At 39.9% G+C, this 17328-nt stretch overlaps 1 protein-coding gene across 1 annotated transcript; it reads left to right on the top strand.

The window, feature by feature from the left end:
- Nucleotides 1-6250: 6250 nt before the first annotated feature.
- cplx2a (complexin 2a) lies at nt 6251-16587 on the top strand. The gene is made up of 4 exons (XM_049721041.2): nt 6251-6483; nt 7448-7541; nt 13866-14044; nt 15218-16587. Exons 2-4 carry the CDS (start codon nt 7511-7513, stop codon nt 15407-15409), a joined length of 402 nt encoding a protein of 133 aa, XP_049576998.1. The 5' UTR covers nt 6251-6483; nt 7448-7510; the 3' UTR covers nt 15410-16587.
- The last annotated feature ends 741 nt before the right edge of the window (nt 16588-17328 follow it).

Raw genomic sequence — 17328 nt, 5'->3', positions numbered from 1 at the left:
GTAATGTATTCACAAATCTTTGTTGAATTGGAAAGCTTCCCATCAGCAGTTTGCCTGTATGGGTGGGTGCATGCGGGACCATGCAGCAAGTGCACATAAATCAATAACTCCTGATTCACGGTCCACAAGAAGAAAGTAGCTTTTGCTGTGGGCCATATACTGGTCTAGTACGTTTTGAATTTAGACTTCAAGTAGACTCCAACTGAAAATGTATTGTAAACTCGCTAGGCTGCTCATAAAACATGCATGCGTGCAATCTTGGGCTGGGTGTTCAAATTATACAATGCGGTGTGAATAAAGATCAATGATTTGTATTACTCATTATCAATTGTGTAGCATGTTGCAGTTTTTCTCATGCATTACAGACGCCATTTCCCCATGTGACTTAATTTCCCATATCTGACATTAAGTGCAGATCATGTGAAACTTTGGCATCGTGCTATTTATTTTCCTTGATATAGGAACATTGCTTCCAAATTCTCTATGAGGGCGAAACTAATGCTTCTCATTAATTTCACTTTTCCCTCCCCCAACTTCTGTGGGCTCAGGCTTACAGTATCTCTCTCTCCCTCTCTCTCTCTTTTGCACCCCCTCTCTTTCTCTCTCTTTTTCTCCCTCACTCTCTCTTCTGCTTTCTCTCTATGGACATGAGTCATTGGTGGTTACTGTAAGAAATATTGTCAGCGCAATATTTATTACTATACGGATGACAAGGCTACATGTGCATACATATGTGTCTGCCTGACACATTAGCAGTGGTTGTGCATGCATGTGTGTTTATACATAGACAAACACCATGACGCTAATCTATTTATGAGCATTGCCTTATTGATATGATCTACTGCGCAGGGACTGCAGTAACACCGTCAGAGAGAAAGACAGAATTGGATAAGCTGTCTTCATGACAGTATTTTGCATAATATCTTGTTACAGTGCAGTACATGATCCTGAAAGGCACCCCCAATCCTTTGTAGCTCAAAGGGGCATCTGTTAGAACACGTGCGGTCTGTCACGGGTGGTACTCTGTGGGGAGAATGCCTTCAATATAGTCTGTCTCTTCAGGGGGAAGATTTGGTCTTGATCCAATCATTGATATTATTATTAATTTTTATTATCACCACCTGCATCACCATACATTTCAGGGGTATACTGGAATAATCTGTTTGACCAAAATACTATAATTTGGGCCATTCTTCCAAGAGGGTAACAGTAAGGTAATGTGCTGTAGCTTTAAATCCGTCACTGCTCTTTGACCATGCTTCCTTTTGAAATGTGCAACATCAGCTGTTCTGATTTGATGGACAGGAAGGGGTAATCTCCCAACCTATAGATGCAACCATATGTCATCTCTATAAAATCTAGCAAGAGGAATTCCCATTCTCTAAACTTGCTGCTCCTGCTCTTGTGTGACTTGCGCAGTGGGTGTGAATGGAGTGCCTACCCCGTCCCGTCACGCTCTCTTCTCTCCCCTGCATTGCTCCGTGACAGTGCTACTGCACAAGCTTTCTTACTAGGCACCACGCTTCCCATTCTGGTGCTTTCCAACTCTACTAGAAGTAAGACGGGGACTGCCTTTTGCAGTGTTCTGCTTCTCTTTCAACATGTGTTTTTGCGTAGGTGGAAGGAGTGGATACAGGCAAGTGGTTACATCTTGCCATTCTTGATTCTTGCAGCTGAAAAAGATGGAGGAAGTTACCACAGTCATACTAATAACCCTGAGGATGTAGTGAAATCTTAAAAAAAGTGCTGCTCTGGTCACAACTCAGAAAGAAGAGACGATTAATATTTACTAGCATCCTTGCATAGCTCCTTTCTTTCCAATTCCTCGCAATTGTGTGAAAATCCCGGTAAATCCGACACCGCCCTACACTTACATCACGTTTCATGTCTTCACCATGGAGTGTTTCCAGTTGTCATACTGAGCTGCTTCCTTGGCCACTCCTTCATCACGCTGCTGGTCATGAGGCAGGAAGTGATCTCTTGACACGACAATCTGGTTATCTTTGGTGCCACGCCCCGGTGAGCACCTCCTGTCTCTAACAATTGGCACAGGTTAAATGCATAATGAAATTTGGTGGCTTTTTGAAAAAATTTAATCAGAAAGTCCTTTAGTGGGCCACATACAGTATGAGAAAAACAGCATTAATCATTCCAACTCCTAAACGTTATAAATGGCGGGGATCACACAGAATCCACAGAAAAACACAGGTAGACCTTAGTAACTTTGAAATAGAACATCACTGATGTGACCCATGTTGCAGTTTTGGATTTATTCTCTTGTTGTGCAGCCTTGCGGAGTCACTCATAAAGAGATGCTGAGAATCTGTAAACGACAACATCACCTTTGTCTTGCGTTAATCTTTGCGGCAACTAGCAAGTCCGCCGTTCGGTTCTGTACATGAAGAGGTGCCTTTACGCATTGCAGCACAGCAGCACCACTTGCTCACTGCACGGGACCTCTGAGGGCCTCGTGGGCTGATGGACACGAACACACACATGCACACGCACACGCACACGCACGCACACACACACACCATTGCCTTCAATATCTCAGCCCCTCCCCCTTCTGTCTTTATCCTCCCCCTCTGCCTCCGCCTTTCCCTCCACCCTCTCTCGGGACCTGAGAGTGCTGCATGGATGATAGACAGCAGACTAATGCAAAAGCTAAATCACTCCTCCCCTTTGACTTCACTAAACAACCTCACACAGCTCACGGCTCCAAATGAATATGGTAATATGTATAAAAGAGAGAAATTATATTCAAAAGATCTTCATGTTCCAATGCGGCTACTAATTCAAAACAAAATGAAACAGTTTCGATGATTTTCATCTCGCCAACAAATTTATACTCTAAATTGCTTGGTGTTCTCATAAAGGGCCTCACCCACTTTTTTCATTGTCATGTCATAAACAACAATCCCTTTACACGGCACAGTTCTCAAAGGAGAATGCTCTTATATGGCGCCGTGGTACTGCATTAACACAAGTGGGGTTTCCAGGTCAGGTGTGAATTAGCTTCATGGCGAGGTCGGAAGCAGTCAGGTGCAGAGAGAGTTCATTTGAAGGACACAATGCTCAACTGTCCAGACCCAGCAGAACAGATGTCCCTCCCAAAGCAATTCTTTTAGAGAGGGCTCCTCTTTCTGTGCACCGATGAATGGTAGCTATACCAATGGATCAGGGATGTTTTGAAATGCATAATCCTTGCGCAGTTTCCTTCCTTTTTTTAGGTCGGATATTTTGGTACTGTATGCTGCTATCTGGCTATGAAGAAAGGATGCAGCCAGAATTTCAAAAGGCTTTCTCTGAGGATCTACTGATGCAGAAACACAAACGGATGCCTTTTTACTTGAACTTGCCGGAGGAAATGGCATTAAATTGCTACATTTAATTTCTGTTACATGACACAATGTCACTGTCATGCTGCAATGCAGTATGAGCAGATGTGATGCGTGAAACGACAACATCCACGCAGGCGGAGAAACATTAAAAAGACAATTTTATTACCTTTTCTTTTTTACAACTACATTCAGTGATTTATATATATTATGACGGGAATGTGACACAAATGCAGTAGAATTGAACACACGCGGGACCTGAAATTTTGTTTTGGCATACCGGTCATAAAAACTTTATGAACATTAATGGCGCTTTTGCAAGGGGCAAAACACACACGCAGCTAATCCTGACTAAAGTCATTATTTTGATTTGGACTCATTCTTACGATTATTTTGTAGAGGTGTTAAAAAAAAAACAGCACCACTGCTGTTTGTGTGACACTATTTGTGTGACAGCAGCACTATGTTAATTCTGACCTTTTTTGAATGGCAGCCAGTCCCTGTAGAACTCTATTTCCTTTGAAAATGGCTGATGGAGATTTAAATGGCATTTCGGGAGCTCATACCTTGGCTTCTTTTGTTACATATACATAGCCTGCATGTGGAGATAGGTTCCGAAATGTATTGAAACTTTACTGAGACTGAGAGACACCCCAAATAATGTGAATGCATTATTGAGGCATTAACCAACAATTATATGCCTAATCCAGACTTGTTGAGAAGTGAAGTGCGCGCCCTTTTTCAAATGTAGCTGTCAGAGGGAAATTGTGGTGCAGCGAGGTCTTACATAAAAAACTCTAATGTTCAATCTGAAAACATTACTGTGAATTTATATTTTTGACCTCAAACCATATGCTTGTAAATTGTGGGCATGTGACGTGTGCATTTGTGTGTCTGTTCGCATGCGCACTGCATGCTGCAGTTGTCTCTGAGCGTTTCCAGGCTATAAACGAGGTGATGGATGTGTTGGTGCCACAGTGGGTTGACTGGACACAGTCTCCTGCGTCTTGATTAATTGATGTGAGATGCAGCAGTTTAAGCTCCCCCTGGTCCTCTGTGTGCTCTCAGTCTGTCCATTCCTATTGAGTTTGCCAATGTAACCACAGGGGGAAAGGCAGGGATGCTTTAAGCTTTTGCACGGGCATGCTATTTTAGGGGGCCAGATAGCAAACACAGCAAAAAAAGTAGGTAAACACTTAAGCATTTCAGATTTTTGAATGATGTGCTTTTGTGTTACAGTATCAAATGGGTGTGTAAAGAGAAATGTTTTTGCTAAAATTGTACCGAAGGAACAGAGGCCACATGACATTGAGCAGGTCCATGATTGTCCATTATGATTAAATTGGGATCGGTTTGGATTAGTCATGTCCGGAAAAATTATATTCATGAATTTTGGTCAAGGTTACATCACATCCATTGTAAGTAGCCCATTTGATTTTTAGTTGTTGTTAGTTTTTTTTTTAAAAACGTTTTTACACATATTTTCTCATAGTACAGTATATTATTAGATGCTCAACAAATTTCAATGGCCACTTTTGGAACGTGCACAGTTACAGCGTCATTGGTAAATTACAGGCTCATTCTACTCTTAAAATTGCATGGATTAATCCAAACTGAAAAAACTGACAGTGGGCAGCATAGCCAATACTATTGGATGGACAGTATACCTATAGTTATGGGTATATCTTATAAAATAATTGGCTCGGAAATCAACCCAGATTATTCCAGTGCATGTCTGTCAGCTAAGCAGACTGTTTATTTGTCCAAAAAGGCAATATTCTTCCCAAAACCTGATGGAGTGGTGGAACTAGGGCTGAAAAGGAAACAATAAATTGGTGCCAACTGTGCTTGACAGCTTGTGTTTGAAGCAACAAACACAAAGAGTAAAATCAACACTCAAGTGTTTGTGTTTTATATATACTATTCCATTTATTTGAGAAGATTGTTTGAGCTGACTAAGGCCACAATTTTTAAGGGAGAGACATGTTTTTCCACTGACTGAAAACTTGTTTACAATATATGATACCGGCTTTCAAGCTTGATGGAGTTCATAGCGTTGATTGGCTGAGCACAGCAAAGATTCAGGCGATTCAAATGATCTATTTCTTTATAGAGTTTGCTCCAAATTAGCACTAAAAGTGGAGCGAGAGAGTTTATCTTCAGGTTACAATAAATGTGTTGCTCTGTGTCTACCGAGTGTGCAAATAGTGCTGATGCTAATATCGGACCTATCCGAGTTTCTGTTTTGAATCCCTGCATGTTTATAAACATTCAAGTGTGGTTCTTGAGATCAAACCACCAATTTTTAAACAGCTGGATGCATTTGTTTACTTTGGTTGTGTTTGAAAATAGACCAAAAGTATGTACCTGAATGAAAGACCAATGCAGTGTTATTTATGTATGTTAACAAAAATTGAAGTGTATATGGTGCTGACCATACGGTCTTCAAGTAGCCACTTCACAGTGCAGATCTTTTTCTGCCATGTTAAGACTCTTTTGTGCGACTACCCCGCTGCATGATCAAAGTCTGCTGTGACCACTCCCACAGTGGGGCAGCCCTCCCTCTCATCAATCAGCCGGCTGCACTAACCTGCAAAATAATATCCGGTCTAACCCAAGTCTGCATAATTAAGCCATACTGTATATGATTTACACTGGTCATAAAATAAAGCCCCGAGTGTGCATGAGAATGGACAGACAACCACATTATGTAAGTGAAGTTTAAAACATTATTTGTTGCTAGTTTTTTTTTAACTCTCATCCTTCTAGGAATGAGTCTGTTCAAGAAATTGTATAAAAAACATTTTTTCTTTTTTTGACACAATAGCAATAGCACCCGGCTATTTAAATGGAGCTACTTACGGTCATGCACTATTCCCCTCCCCTCCCCTCCCTCGCCCTCTGCATGTTCTCATCTGGTCCTGCAGAAACCCACTCGCTTCTTCCTCCTCCTCATCGTCCCTCCTCCTCCGCTGCAGCCTACAACCGGTATGTCTGCCAACTAAGAGGCTCGATTTATCCTTTTTTAGACGCAACAACTTGTATATTCCGCGACACCGCTCGAGAAGAAGCAGGCTATTTGTAGACCCGCTGCGCCTTTTTTCCTGATTTGGGCTGAGAAAGAAGGACGAGGATCCAGATCAAGGTAAAGGATGAAACCACTATTGGTGCACCGCGCGGGACAGGATGGGGACATTTTTTTGTGCTCCTACCAAAATACGCCGATCGTTCGCCGAAATATTGAATTACTTGCAAAACGGGAAATGTATCGTTCATCTGAATGCTGAGTTAATAAGGGTTCACGTGAGGAGAAATTGACGCCGCATGCAGCAGACGATGCTGAAGAGGAAGCAAAGGAGGGAATGATTCGAAGAGGCTGCTGCAGATTAAGGCAACCGCACTTAATGAGTGCCGCAAGTTTTGTAATGCAGCAGAGCACAAGCAATCGCAGCCAATGTGTCTTTTTGATGTATTATGTGGAGAGAAATGTTTAACAATGTCCAATATTATACCACATTTTAGAGTTACAATGTCACCCGAACTTCAAAATAACTGATTAAACCATTCACATGCAAGACGGATTATATGCTCTATTCACTTTTAAAATATAGAAAGCAATTATGACATCATGGAGGTTATCGTTATCACATCATGGCTTCTATTGCTACCTTGACCCTCTTCGAGCTCTACCGCTTTCTCCACCAGTGCTTTTTCCCTATGATGATACATCACAGGTAGTTTTGTCAGCATAAACCACAAGATGGATTGCAGTTAAATCAAGGACGCGTACATCTAGAGAAAAGTCAGATCATGGTACAGTGGAGGGTAAAGACTTCTCTAGTTTCATTTACAACATCTTTTTGCCCTTTATTAAGTGATTCATAAAACACAATGACATTGTGAATAAAAGACTCATGTAATGAACAAAAAAAAACACTTTTCTAGGAGCATTGATGCTTATTTTCGCATCGTCCTAACTGGAGGTCATTCACTCTCTTTCGTGGATCATCCCCCCCTCCTCTTCGTCCCATCAAACTCTCGTGTGTGACGCCCAGCGGAATGAATGTCCTAACAGGCTTAGCTAAAAGTGTTTTGTGCCCCCGCTGCAGGTCCGTCCGTCCGTCCTCGAGAACGTGACCCGCTGAAGGAAGAGAACACAGAACTGCTTCATCATGAATTTTGTAATGAAAGCTGCAATGGGAGGTGAGTTGGCTGCCAGGCGACGGCTTGATTTAACAGCACTGCAGTGTAGACCATGTGAACGGGATGCTCAGCACAAGCGGGTGCACAGGACCAGCTCTTGCAATTCAATAGGACGGTGGATGCTTTAATCTAACCTAACTTCAGTCCTGAGCAAATGTCGAATTCAAACAATCTCTACTCATTAACATTAATACAGAAAACGGTTGCACAGTTTAAATATGTATTTTTAGTCACATAATATCATTTTGTTGTGATGCATCCACGTTTTACTCCACACGTCCTTAAGAGGCTTTTTGACCCTTTTCTACTCGAGCAGTACACAAAACAAGATTCATAATGGCAGAGTTAGCCTGAGGCATTAGCAAACTAAGTGGTTAAAAAGTGAATCTTTTTTTTCTATACCATTAAACCACAGGTGTCAAACTCAAGGCCCGGGGGCCCAGCTCTTGCGCACCATATTATCTTATGAAGCCCTCAAAAGAAATATTGCACAATGATGTCATGTTTCTTGCTAAAATACCAAAAACCGCAAGATAGCTTTACTTTTAAAAATATTGAGACATTGCCATGAAGGAAACCGTAACTACGACATGGACGGTGACAAAAATGAGTTAAATGCAAGTGTAGCTCTTGTATCAGTACTAGTCAAGCAGCTGTGGTGGTGAGCGGGCAGGCCCAAATCCAAACACAAGCCATAAAAATCAAGGTAGGATGGGTTGGTGTTGAAGAACTTTGGAGGCCTGAACTCAGCCCCATTAATCGCCTTTGGGATGCACTATTGTATGTATATATACTTTTCCCCGTACAGTGTATTATCTTCTCTTAATATTATAATAATTTGCCCCCTAATTAATCCTCAATCCGGTCATGTAATTCATCCTCCTTACTCCAGCTTTTCGAGGAGAGCAGCAAAAACGTCCGTTATAATTCAGATGCAGCACACGTAGCGCTGAGATGTGAACAATGCAGAGCTGTTGTTGTGCAGGTTACAGGGGTGTCTTTGGGTTACAGTGAGGATGGGGAGATAAGAAGGAAGAGCTCCCACTGCTCATTGGGATTCCGAGGAGGATGTTGCTGCCTCATCCTGCTGTATTTCAGAAAGCAGCTGCGCTTTATGAATCCCAAAATCAACTGCAATGCATCGGCTGCTGCTCAGCAGTGGGCTGCAGTCTGCCTGCAAACCTGTTCAGGAGTTTACATAGTGGCACCACATCTTTGTACAAATTTTATTAATTTACATGTAAGGCATATTATTATTTCAGTAATAGTTTCAGGAGTTTTTGGTTGTAGTCGATTCTACAGCAGAGCACAGTGACCTCCTTGCAAACAACATCTGTGAAATTGCTGACTGTCCGCTGGATCACAAAAGGTCGCTGCATGGGGGAGAAGCGGAAAATGAAGCAAAACAATTATCCAGAAAATCAATCAGCCAAGCCTTCATTCCGGCTCTCAAAAATTGTCAATCAATACATCAGTGCTGGTGAGATATTCTTAACTCAATTTTGTTTTTAATGGTTAGGCATCTGCATGGCCTCGTGGTCAAAACAGCCTCACATGAATTGTTGAAGCACAAATTAGCCAGTATGAAGACAAACACAATCCAATACAAAATGTACATTGAAATGTACATCTTTATTATCTTACAAACATGGATGAAAAACACTTTTTTTTTCTTCTAATTTTTCATAATCTGAGGCTTTGTGTACCCTTCCTATAGCTATCATAACGAAGCTACAAGAATAGTCAATAACTATCACAATTTACAGAGAACCCCCATAGAAGCTTGTTTGCACAGTTATTTCCACATACAACTAAATTGTGCTCGAGGAATGCAGAATTAATTTCTGGATTACTGTACATCAAAATGACATTCATACAAATTAGGTTCACCTTGTAGTGTGAGGCCATTGCCTTAGGCTTGAATTTCCACCACTCCCGAGTACTTGACTGCTGACTCAGCACTTCCCGGCTCATCTTGAGTTAGTGTGACAGACTAAGGGGCTGTTAAATGAGGCGGACATTGGTTTGAGGGAATGAGTCTCCTCCACAAAGTAGGCTCAACTACGTAGTATATCCGCATAAAAGTTGAGTGTAAAGAAGAATGATCTCAATTTATCTGCATTTGTGCATCTCATTATTTTTTATTTTATTTGTTTATTTGACAGGGACAGCGTAATCAATGGACATTTCTGTAGATGCACCAGAATTAGCCAAAAGGCTAAACTTATTATTATTATTATTATTATTATTATTATTATTATTATTATTATTATTATTATTATTATTATCAAACAACGATTTGCTTAATCAAAAATGCTACTTCCCTTTGTAAATATGCTCTTTCAACTGTATTTATGGCTTTGCCGATAAATATCCATATACACAAAATTATTAATAGTATCGTCAACGAGAAGAGTGTTAAAAGCAACTTCTAGTTAGGTTGAATAGAACGTAGTGCTATTAATATAACGATCTCCTGCCCTTCATCAAACAGCTGTATTTATATTTATAACACGTTCGGTGTATTTGAAGTCAGACAAAACAGTGTCATTGGAGGTCAGATGAGAACAGAACACACCTTTCTCTCACCTCAGAATGCATCGGCAGACACTCAGATATGATTGCAAATCAAGTCTTCATTGCTTGATTGACCTTAGACAGACACACACAGGCACCCCCCCCCCCACACACACACACACATGCACACCTCCCTATTTCTCCTATTGAATTTAACAATCTCACGTTTTATGACCTATTACACTGTAACATTTTCTTTCTCTTAATAGAGTGATGTGTTTTTATTGTTTGTCTTTGTCAATTTTGGGAACACTCAAGTGATATTAAATTTAAAGGACCAATGCAAGCCATTAGCCAATAAGATTCATTTTGTTATAAATGAAGTTATGCTCAGTTCACCCAAAACTAGACCTTGATGTTCTCTTCAGGCTTTCTCTCCACTCTTGGAGAGGATTTAAAAAAAGATTTGCACGAGAACCTCGTGGTATAAAGGAGAGGGGATGAATTGCTTTAATCTGGCACTGTTCATTCAAAGTTCATGCACAGGCAGAAGAGCCAAAGGTTAGTCTTTCTGCCTGTCTTATTGAATTTCACAAATACCTTTGGAGGAGAGGGATTAGATCAATTCAAACAAATCTGCTACTACAACACCTAGCCCAGAGACCACTTGAAATCTGATGATTTTACTTGTGAGTCAATGAGTCACTGCCCGTATGACTTCATATTAATAGTTTGTTGACTCATTGATTGTGACTTCAAGACCAACCTAACAATTTTTGTAGAATCAATGTTGCACAAACCTTTACAAAAACGATGCACATTATTGCCCGTTCATAAATGGGCAAGCGCTCCCATCAAATTATTCTCTAAGCAAGACCCATGTGACGCATGAGCGCTTTAATAGAACTGCTTTGACAGGATGTTGCTGTATCGCTTGCAAATGGCACACAAGAGCTTAGCTCACGGCTCAATATAACTCAGGCTTTTGTCTCCTAGGATCTGCTTCTTCTTCTCCTCCCTTTTTTGTATTATCTTTTACAGCCAAGCAGAGACAATTTGAATGTGCTAATAAGCTTTCAGGATCAAATGAGGAAGTCATCGTGAGAGAATCATTTGACAATGAGGCTAAGATGACTGTGAGTCACCGCTTCATTTACCACTGTGTTGATATCAAGGCTTATTTAGTTCAATCCTGAAAGTGCATCAAGATTTTATTCATTCTAATGTCAAATTGTAGTTTGTAATCATAAATGTTTGGTATGCACAAATGATGTATGCACCATTATAGCTGCACAGCACGGCATCATTACAGATGTACGTGCATATAGTAGTTCAATCGGGAAGGAAATATGAGGCACTATTCCATCGTGAAAGTGTTGCCTTGAATGCAAATCACATAAGATTGGTCATCCATGCACAATGACGTACACATTCTGTAATGTGCACGTGCATTAAAACACAAGAAGTTGTTCAGCCGAGCATTACTAATTAATGCATGCCGAAAATGGAGCGAAGTCATTATTTATATAATCCATATAGTGGCTCTTACTGTAAATGTATTGCAGCTTTTCTTTTTTTTGACACCATCCCCATGCGCATATTAAACACATGGCCTTGTCATGGTTGGCTGCATCTTGCCATGTCAACTTCTGGGCTGCTAAGACTGTAACACCGGACTCGCGTTAGATCTCTTGATTTATGTTGTTTCTTTTTATAGCTCACTTCCAATCCCTTAATTAAATTGATATACTGTCTTATAAGAGTAATTACCAACGTGAATGTGAGATTCTCGTGACTATAGCTTGCCCAAAGATATTAAAAATGGCAGCTAGTTAATCATTGCAATGCCTACAGAATGCTAACTTCCTAAAATTATGTCATGATACCGCTTGGTGAGTGAATGATCAACAAATTAAATCTTAAAGTGGAAGTCAACCCAAACATTTTCTTTAAAATAATTTGTTGTCTTTGTCCCCACTAGTCTAAACATGCCATTCTTATTAATATTGTGTTTGTGTAATATGAGTTAAGACGCAAAATTCAACCCTTTTTATCCATCCAGGGGGCGGCCATTTTTTGCTTACTGTCGACTGAAAATGACATCATAGTTGTCAGGTCTCATGTCACAACCAATCACGGCTCAGCTTCAGAAAACTGGCGAGCCATGATTGGTTGTAACTGAGCAACTGTGATGTCATTTTCAGTCGACAGCAAGGTGAAAAATTATCACCCCTAAAATGGATAGAAACAGGTGGATTTTGCCAGTTTGATTCATATTCCACAAACAAAACATTAATCAGAACACTGTGTTTTGACTAGTTGGGCTGCACAGAACATATTACAAGAAAAATTGGGAGTTGACTTCCCTTAAAACAATAACAATGAGATTCCATCAGGTTTTGCCAAAGTAATACTGTAATTGCTTTGCAGTGAAACACAAATAACGATGATCAGGTCCAATAACAAAAGAAATTAGCTAATACCAAACCGTGAATATGCTCCACTATATTGTCTATGTGCCTGCATATTGATAATGTGACTTAATCCTCCCAAAGGCAGCAGGCATGTAAAAATGTCCCATCCGTTAACCAGCCCTGCACATCATATTTTCTTATCTGTCTAATAAAACACTCACATTTCCATTTCATTCTCATGTCTCTCTGGTCCCTTCCACCTCATCTTGTCTTTTGTCTTCTATCTCTGCAATGTGCCGCACTTTTCATTATGCTGATGAGTGAAAATACCAACAATACCAGCGGCGGTACTCGTCTCACGGATTTTCTTTCTCGCTCGCTTGCTTTCTTACTCTCCTCAGATGCCCCCCGTCGGCCGGCCCCCCAAGACTTCCCTACGCAAAGCCCCCGACAGCCCACTCTGCTCTTTCCTGCGCTCTGTTGCCCTCTTTCTTCATCCTCATTTCCTTTAGTTTATCCTCTATCGTCTTTCATTTGTCACTTCCCTCTAGTCACGCTCTCGATTATTTATTTTTTTTTTTTATGGGGAAACTGAAGCCTGTTGGATAATCCCACTAACGGGAACAGCTCAGAAAATGTTTCTGACACATTCCCACCTCCTCATTAAATTTCGCTTTTCTACTAAATATACACAGAGTATCATTATTGACCTCCTTTTTCTTTTCCCTCCCTTTTTATCTACTCCAGTCTTTTCCAAAACCCGCTGCGTCAAACATGTTTTCATCACGGCCACATTGCAGTCTTACTACTTTTCTAGATGTTGCTCTTGGTTTAAAGATAAATACTAATGCAATTAAAATGTATTAAATTTCTAATACATTTTTAGACCAAGAATGCCATTTAGAGGCATCACAAGTGCTTCATGAAGCTTTATTTGTCCATCACTAGATTAAGATGTGGTGTAATGTTTTAACCAGAGTTTCAGTCAATTCATGATGAAATTCTAGCTTAGCTTTTTTAAAAAAACATGATATTCACATTAAAAAAAATAAATAATGGTGTGGTTGTTTAATTCCACACGAATGGTGAGAAGGCCTTCCAGAGACCCAATGTTCAGTACACAAGAAATGGTAGAAATGATGAAATTATACATATATATATTGCGTGTCCAATGTAAAACAACTGAAGTGGGGGAAATTTGAGAACCAGTAGGTAATAAGATTCCGTGGCACTTGAACACAAAAAAATTCCATTGTCCTTTCTTCATGCAATCATTACACCCAAGCTTTTTGGCATCACTCTTTCCAACCGCACACTGTAATCTTCCATTTTGACATGAGAGAGTACCGGGTGTCTCCTGACAGCTCTTAATTGAGGCATGTCTCTCATCTAGGTGGTCCTCCTGATGTTGGCAAGATGCTGGGTGGTGAGGAGAAGGAAGAGGACCCGGATGCAGCAAAGAAAGAGGAGGAAAGGCAGGAGGCGCTGAGACAGCAGGAGGAGGAGAGGAAGGCTAAATACGCCAAGATGGAAGCCGAGAGGGAGCAGATGAGACAAGGCATCAGGGATAAGGTACCATGGCAATATTCCCATATTCCACTATAAGGTTCAACTAAGTCAGTGCAAAATCGGAAATGAACAAGAGAATTAGTGCACAAGTAAGAGTGCTCTTGTCACTCTTAGCAATAAAATGCTGTCCATCATATTTGAACAGTTTCATGATTTTGTATTATGTCCTCATTTTTAGCACAAACTTCTAAAGGCTCTGTGTCACCTGCCAGCTTTTTTTTTTTTCGTAAAGGTATTTTTACAGCAGACTGTGCCATGGAAGCAGACAATTAAAGAGCTATTTTTAATTGCTTTGTTTCCTTTGGTGTGAACTCCAACTTCCCGACACTGTGTAATAATGCAGAAGAGCAACAGAAAATAGCTGAGGAGAATTAAAGAAGCAAAAGTAGTCATTAACAAAGCAAATAATACAATTATTGCACAACAAATGGAATTTTGTGTGCATAGTGGGAATATCTGTATTAATTTCACACAGTAGGTGGAGTGCAGCGAATAGAGAATACAGAATGTTTGATTATTTTCTCTTTTAGGTGCTGCTCTGAGAGTAAGAGTATGTTTGTATAATTTTCAATGGTAAGAGATTTTATTCAGCTTTCCGCTGCTATTTCTGCTGCTGCCATTCGCTTTACTACTTTGTATTTGTCAAATAACAATCCAGTTTTCTAGTTTAATAATAATATTATTTAGTATAGTTTAATAGTAATATTTCACAATAATGAAATTATAATAAAACTTTTTCATTTGACCACTTACACTTTTTCAGTAAATTAATAGAATTTTAAAGAGAAAATGCAGCCCTGATGGTCCATTTTTCACTAAAAAGCTCAGTTTATATTTTTGATCAGGAAAATGACATCAGTTTTCATTTTCTGTTTTATAAATGAATCTTGAAGGAATGATGAAATAACCATGACAAATGCCTACTTTTAATTAGGATTATGGCCACCCCTCCCCCATCTCTATTTAGGCCCACTTCAAACCCTAAAATCAAAGCAAAACAATTGGAGAGCAAGAAATGAGCAGCCAATCGCAGCTTCGGTGCTGTTTCTGTCACGTCTGTACACGTATGATATTGTCTATTAATATGGGTCTGAAAGGTTTCCCTTGAAATAAACGGTGCATGATCATTATCTGATCTCTTATCAATCCTCGGATCTCCATGCTTTGATACACCAGTACGGCTTGAAAAAGCGTGAGGAGGCTGAGGCTGAAGCAGCGGCTGCAGCCGAGGAGCCTGCGGCGGGCAGCTTGACACGACCGAAGAAGGCAGTGCCCACCGGCTGCGGGGATGAAGAGGAGGAGGAGAGCATCATGGACACAGTGATGAAATACCTGCCAGGTCCACTGCAGGATATGTTGAAGAAGTAAGACGAATTGCCAGCCAGTGATAGTGCTCGCTGAAGTCGTTACCAGGTTGGCTTCAATCCCAAAACTCACGCTCAGATTAGCATTGTAAATGATTCAAATTTGGTTTATTCAAAGGTGACGATTAAAATTTTTGGAAAGTGAATTGCCACTGTCATGCGAATGTAGACTGCACCATTGGGTGCGTGTGTGTGTCTAGCAAAGGGGCCATTGACACAATTCGAAACAAGTCTTTCCTTTTTCTCTGACTACTTCCATTGAAGAGCTTGAAGCATCAACACGATGTTCTCCTTCACCTCGCTGTTCACTTTAATTGTACATAAGCAATCTATATAACAAGCCTCAAGCAAGGCCAAACAATCAAAGATATCCATTTATTATACTGTCTGTCTCTAAACTAGAAAATGTGATGACATGATAAGCCATATTTAAAAAAAAAAAAAAAGGATATTTAAAACAAAATTTGTGCAAGCTCTTAAAGCTGCCGTTTGTGTTTGTGTCGAGTTTATGTCAAGCCGTTTTGCACAGTGTTACACATCCTCCGTGAAAAGTGTTGTCTCTGTTGGACGTCAAAGTGTGCTCACCTTTGTGTAATGTAGGAAATGTTCCGTGTGTCTCGCATGCCATTTGTCTTGACGAGTATGTGACTATGTACAAGCCACTCCCTTTTTATCCTCTTCTTTGTTATGCAAACAATGTTAAGGCAATAACTCCTGAGTTTGTGTTTTTCCTTTATGTCAATGTAACAATGAATACTGGTAATAGGAAATAAAGCATTTAGGCCATTTAATTGACAGGTTTGGAGGGCTTTCTTTTGTCAGTAGAAAATGTGACTATGGTGGTTCTGACAACAGTCAAGCTTTCAGCCATAAAACCGCCAATTGTAGTGCAGTAAGTACTGTTATATAACAACGAGAGTTGTGAATGACGTATGACATCAGTGTTGGACGCTTACAACAATGTTTTGTTTCCCGTCTTAATTTGTGGATGAACATAATGTCCATACACTTACTGTCACTGAAGTGACCACATGGTAATAGAAGTGTTTAAATGATGTTTTATTTGTTGTGGTATACGAAAGCGAGCCGCCGAGGCGCCATAGACTGTCATGAGCAATAAAGGATTATTATGTATGTTTCTGCCTCAGAATTAATAAAAACCTAAATATCTTGTTCACATCAGCAATGTTTTATTTCCTTTCTTAAATACTTTAAAGGGGGGTGGATGGGCTAAAAGTAACATCAAACCCGAAGGTAACTTAACTGTTATGTAAAATGTTTGCTTTCGGGCGGGCCCTTTTTGAGCAGACAAATAAAGCCAGTAATGGGTAGTTTCTATTTGGCTATTTCAGCTTCCAGGTCATGTTTTTTTTTTTTTTTTTTTTTTTAACACAAAGAAGAATCTCAGTAACAACAGTAATAATATCAAATGTCAATATTGTATTGTATTGTTGTTGCATTAGATAATATAAACTGGAGGAAACTGGAGTACTGGCGAAATCCCAAGCAGGCATGCAAACTCCACACAGGAATGCCAGAGCCGGAATTGAACTGTGAGGCAATTTTTTTTTATCTTCAATAATTATTTGTAATTTATCATCATGTTGTCAAAAGTGGAGTGAATTCAAGCTTTCAAGGCAATTCAGCAAATGTTTTGCTAATGTGAAAATTGGCATCCCCACATTTTCAAAAAAGAAATAAGGATTTATAGATGGAATGGTCGCTTGTATTGTATGCTGACTCAAAGCTATAAATAAAACCAACTCACTTTTGGAGCAACCAACTTCCTTGCTTTGATGTGCAAACTAAAATTGTTGCCATAAATATCAAGAATTTATATTTTATATGTAAGTATTTTTTATTTGTGTTATTGTCATTATATTTTTTCATAGATCAAATTCTTAGAGCAAACAGCATCAAATT

Source organism: Syngnathus scovelli, chromosome 5 (genome assembly GCF_024217435.2).
Source record: "Syngnathus scovelli strain Florida chromosome 5, RoL_Ssco_1.2, whole genome shotgun sequence".
Classification (NCBI taxonomy): domain Eukaryota; kingdom Metazoa; phylum Chordata; class Actinopteri; order Syngnathiformes; family Syngnathidae; genus Syngnathus; species Syngnathus scovelli.
The sequence above is the reverse complement of the archived record's forward strand: the minus strand, read 5'-3'. Positions and strand labels throughout refer to the sequence as shown.

What these genes read in the sequence shown, in the direction of transcription:
- cplx2a (XM_049721041.2), top strand. Translation starts at nt 7,511, where the DNA reads ATGAATTTTGTAATGAAAGCTGCAATGGGAG. An exon ending in AATGAAAGCTGCAATGGGAG is followed by an intron (nt 7,542 to 13,865) that starts GTGAGTTGGCTG and finishes TCTCTCATCTAG; the next exon opens with GTGGTCCTCCTGATGTTGGC. An exon ending in GACAAGGCATCAGGGATAAG is followed by an intron (nt 14,045 to 15,217) that starts GTACCATGGCAA and finishes TTGATACACCAG; the next exon opens with TACGGCTTGAAAAAGCGTGA.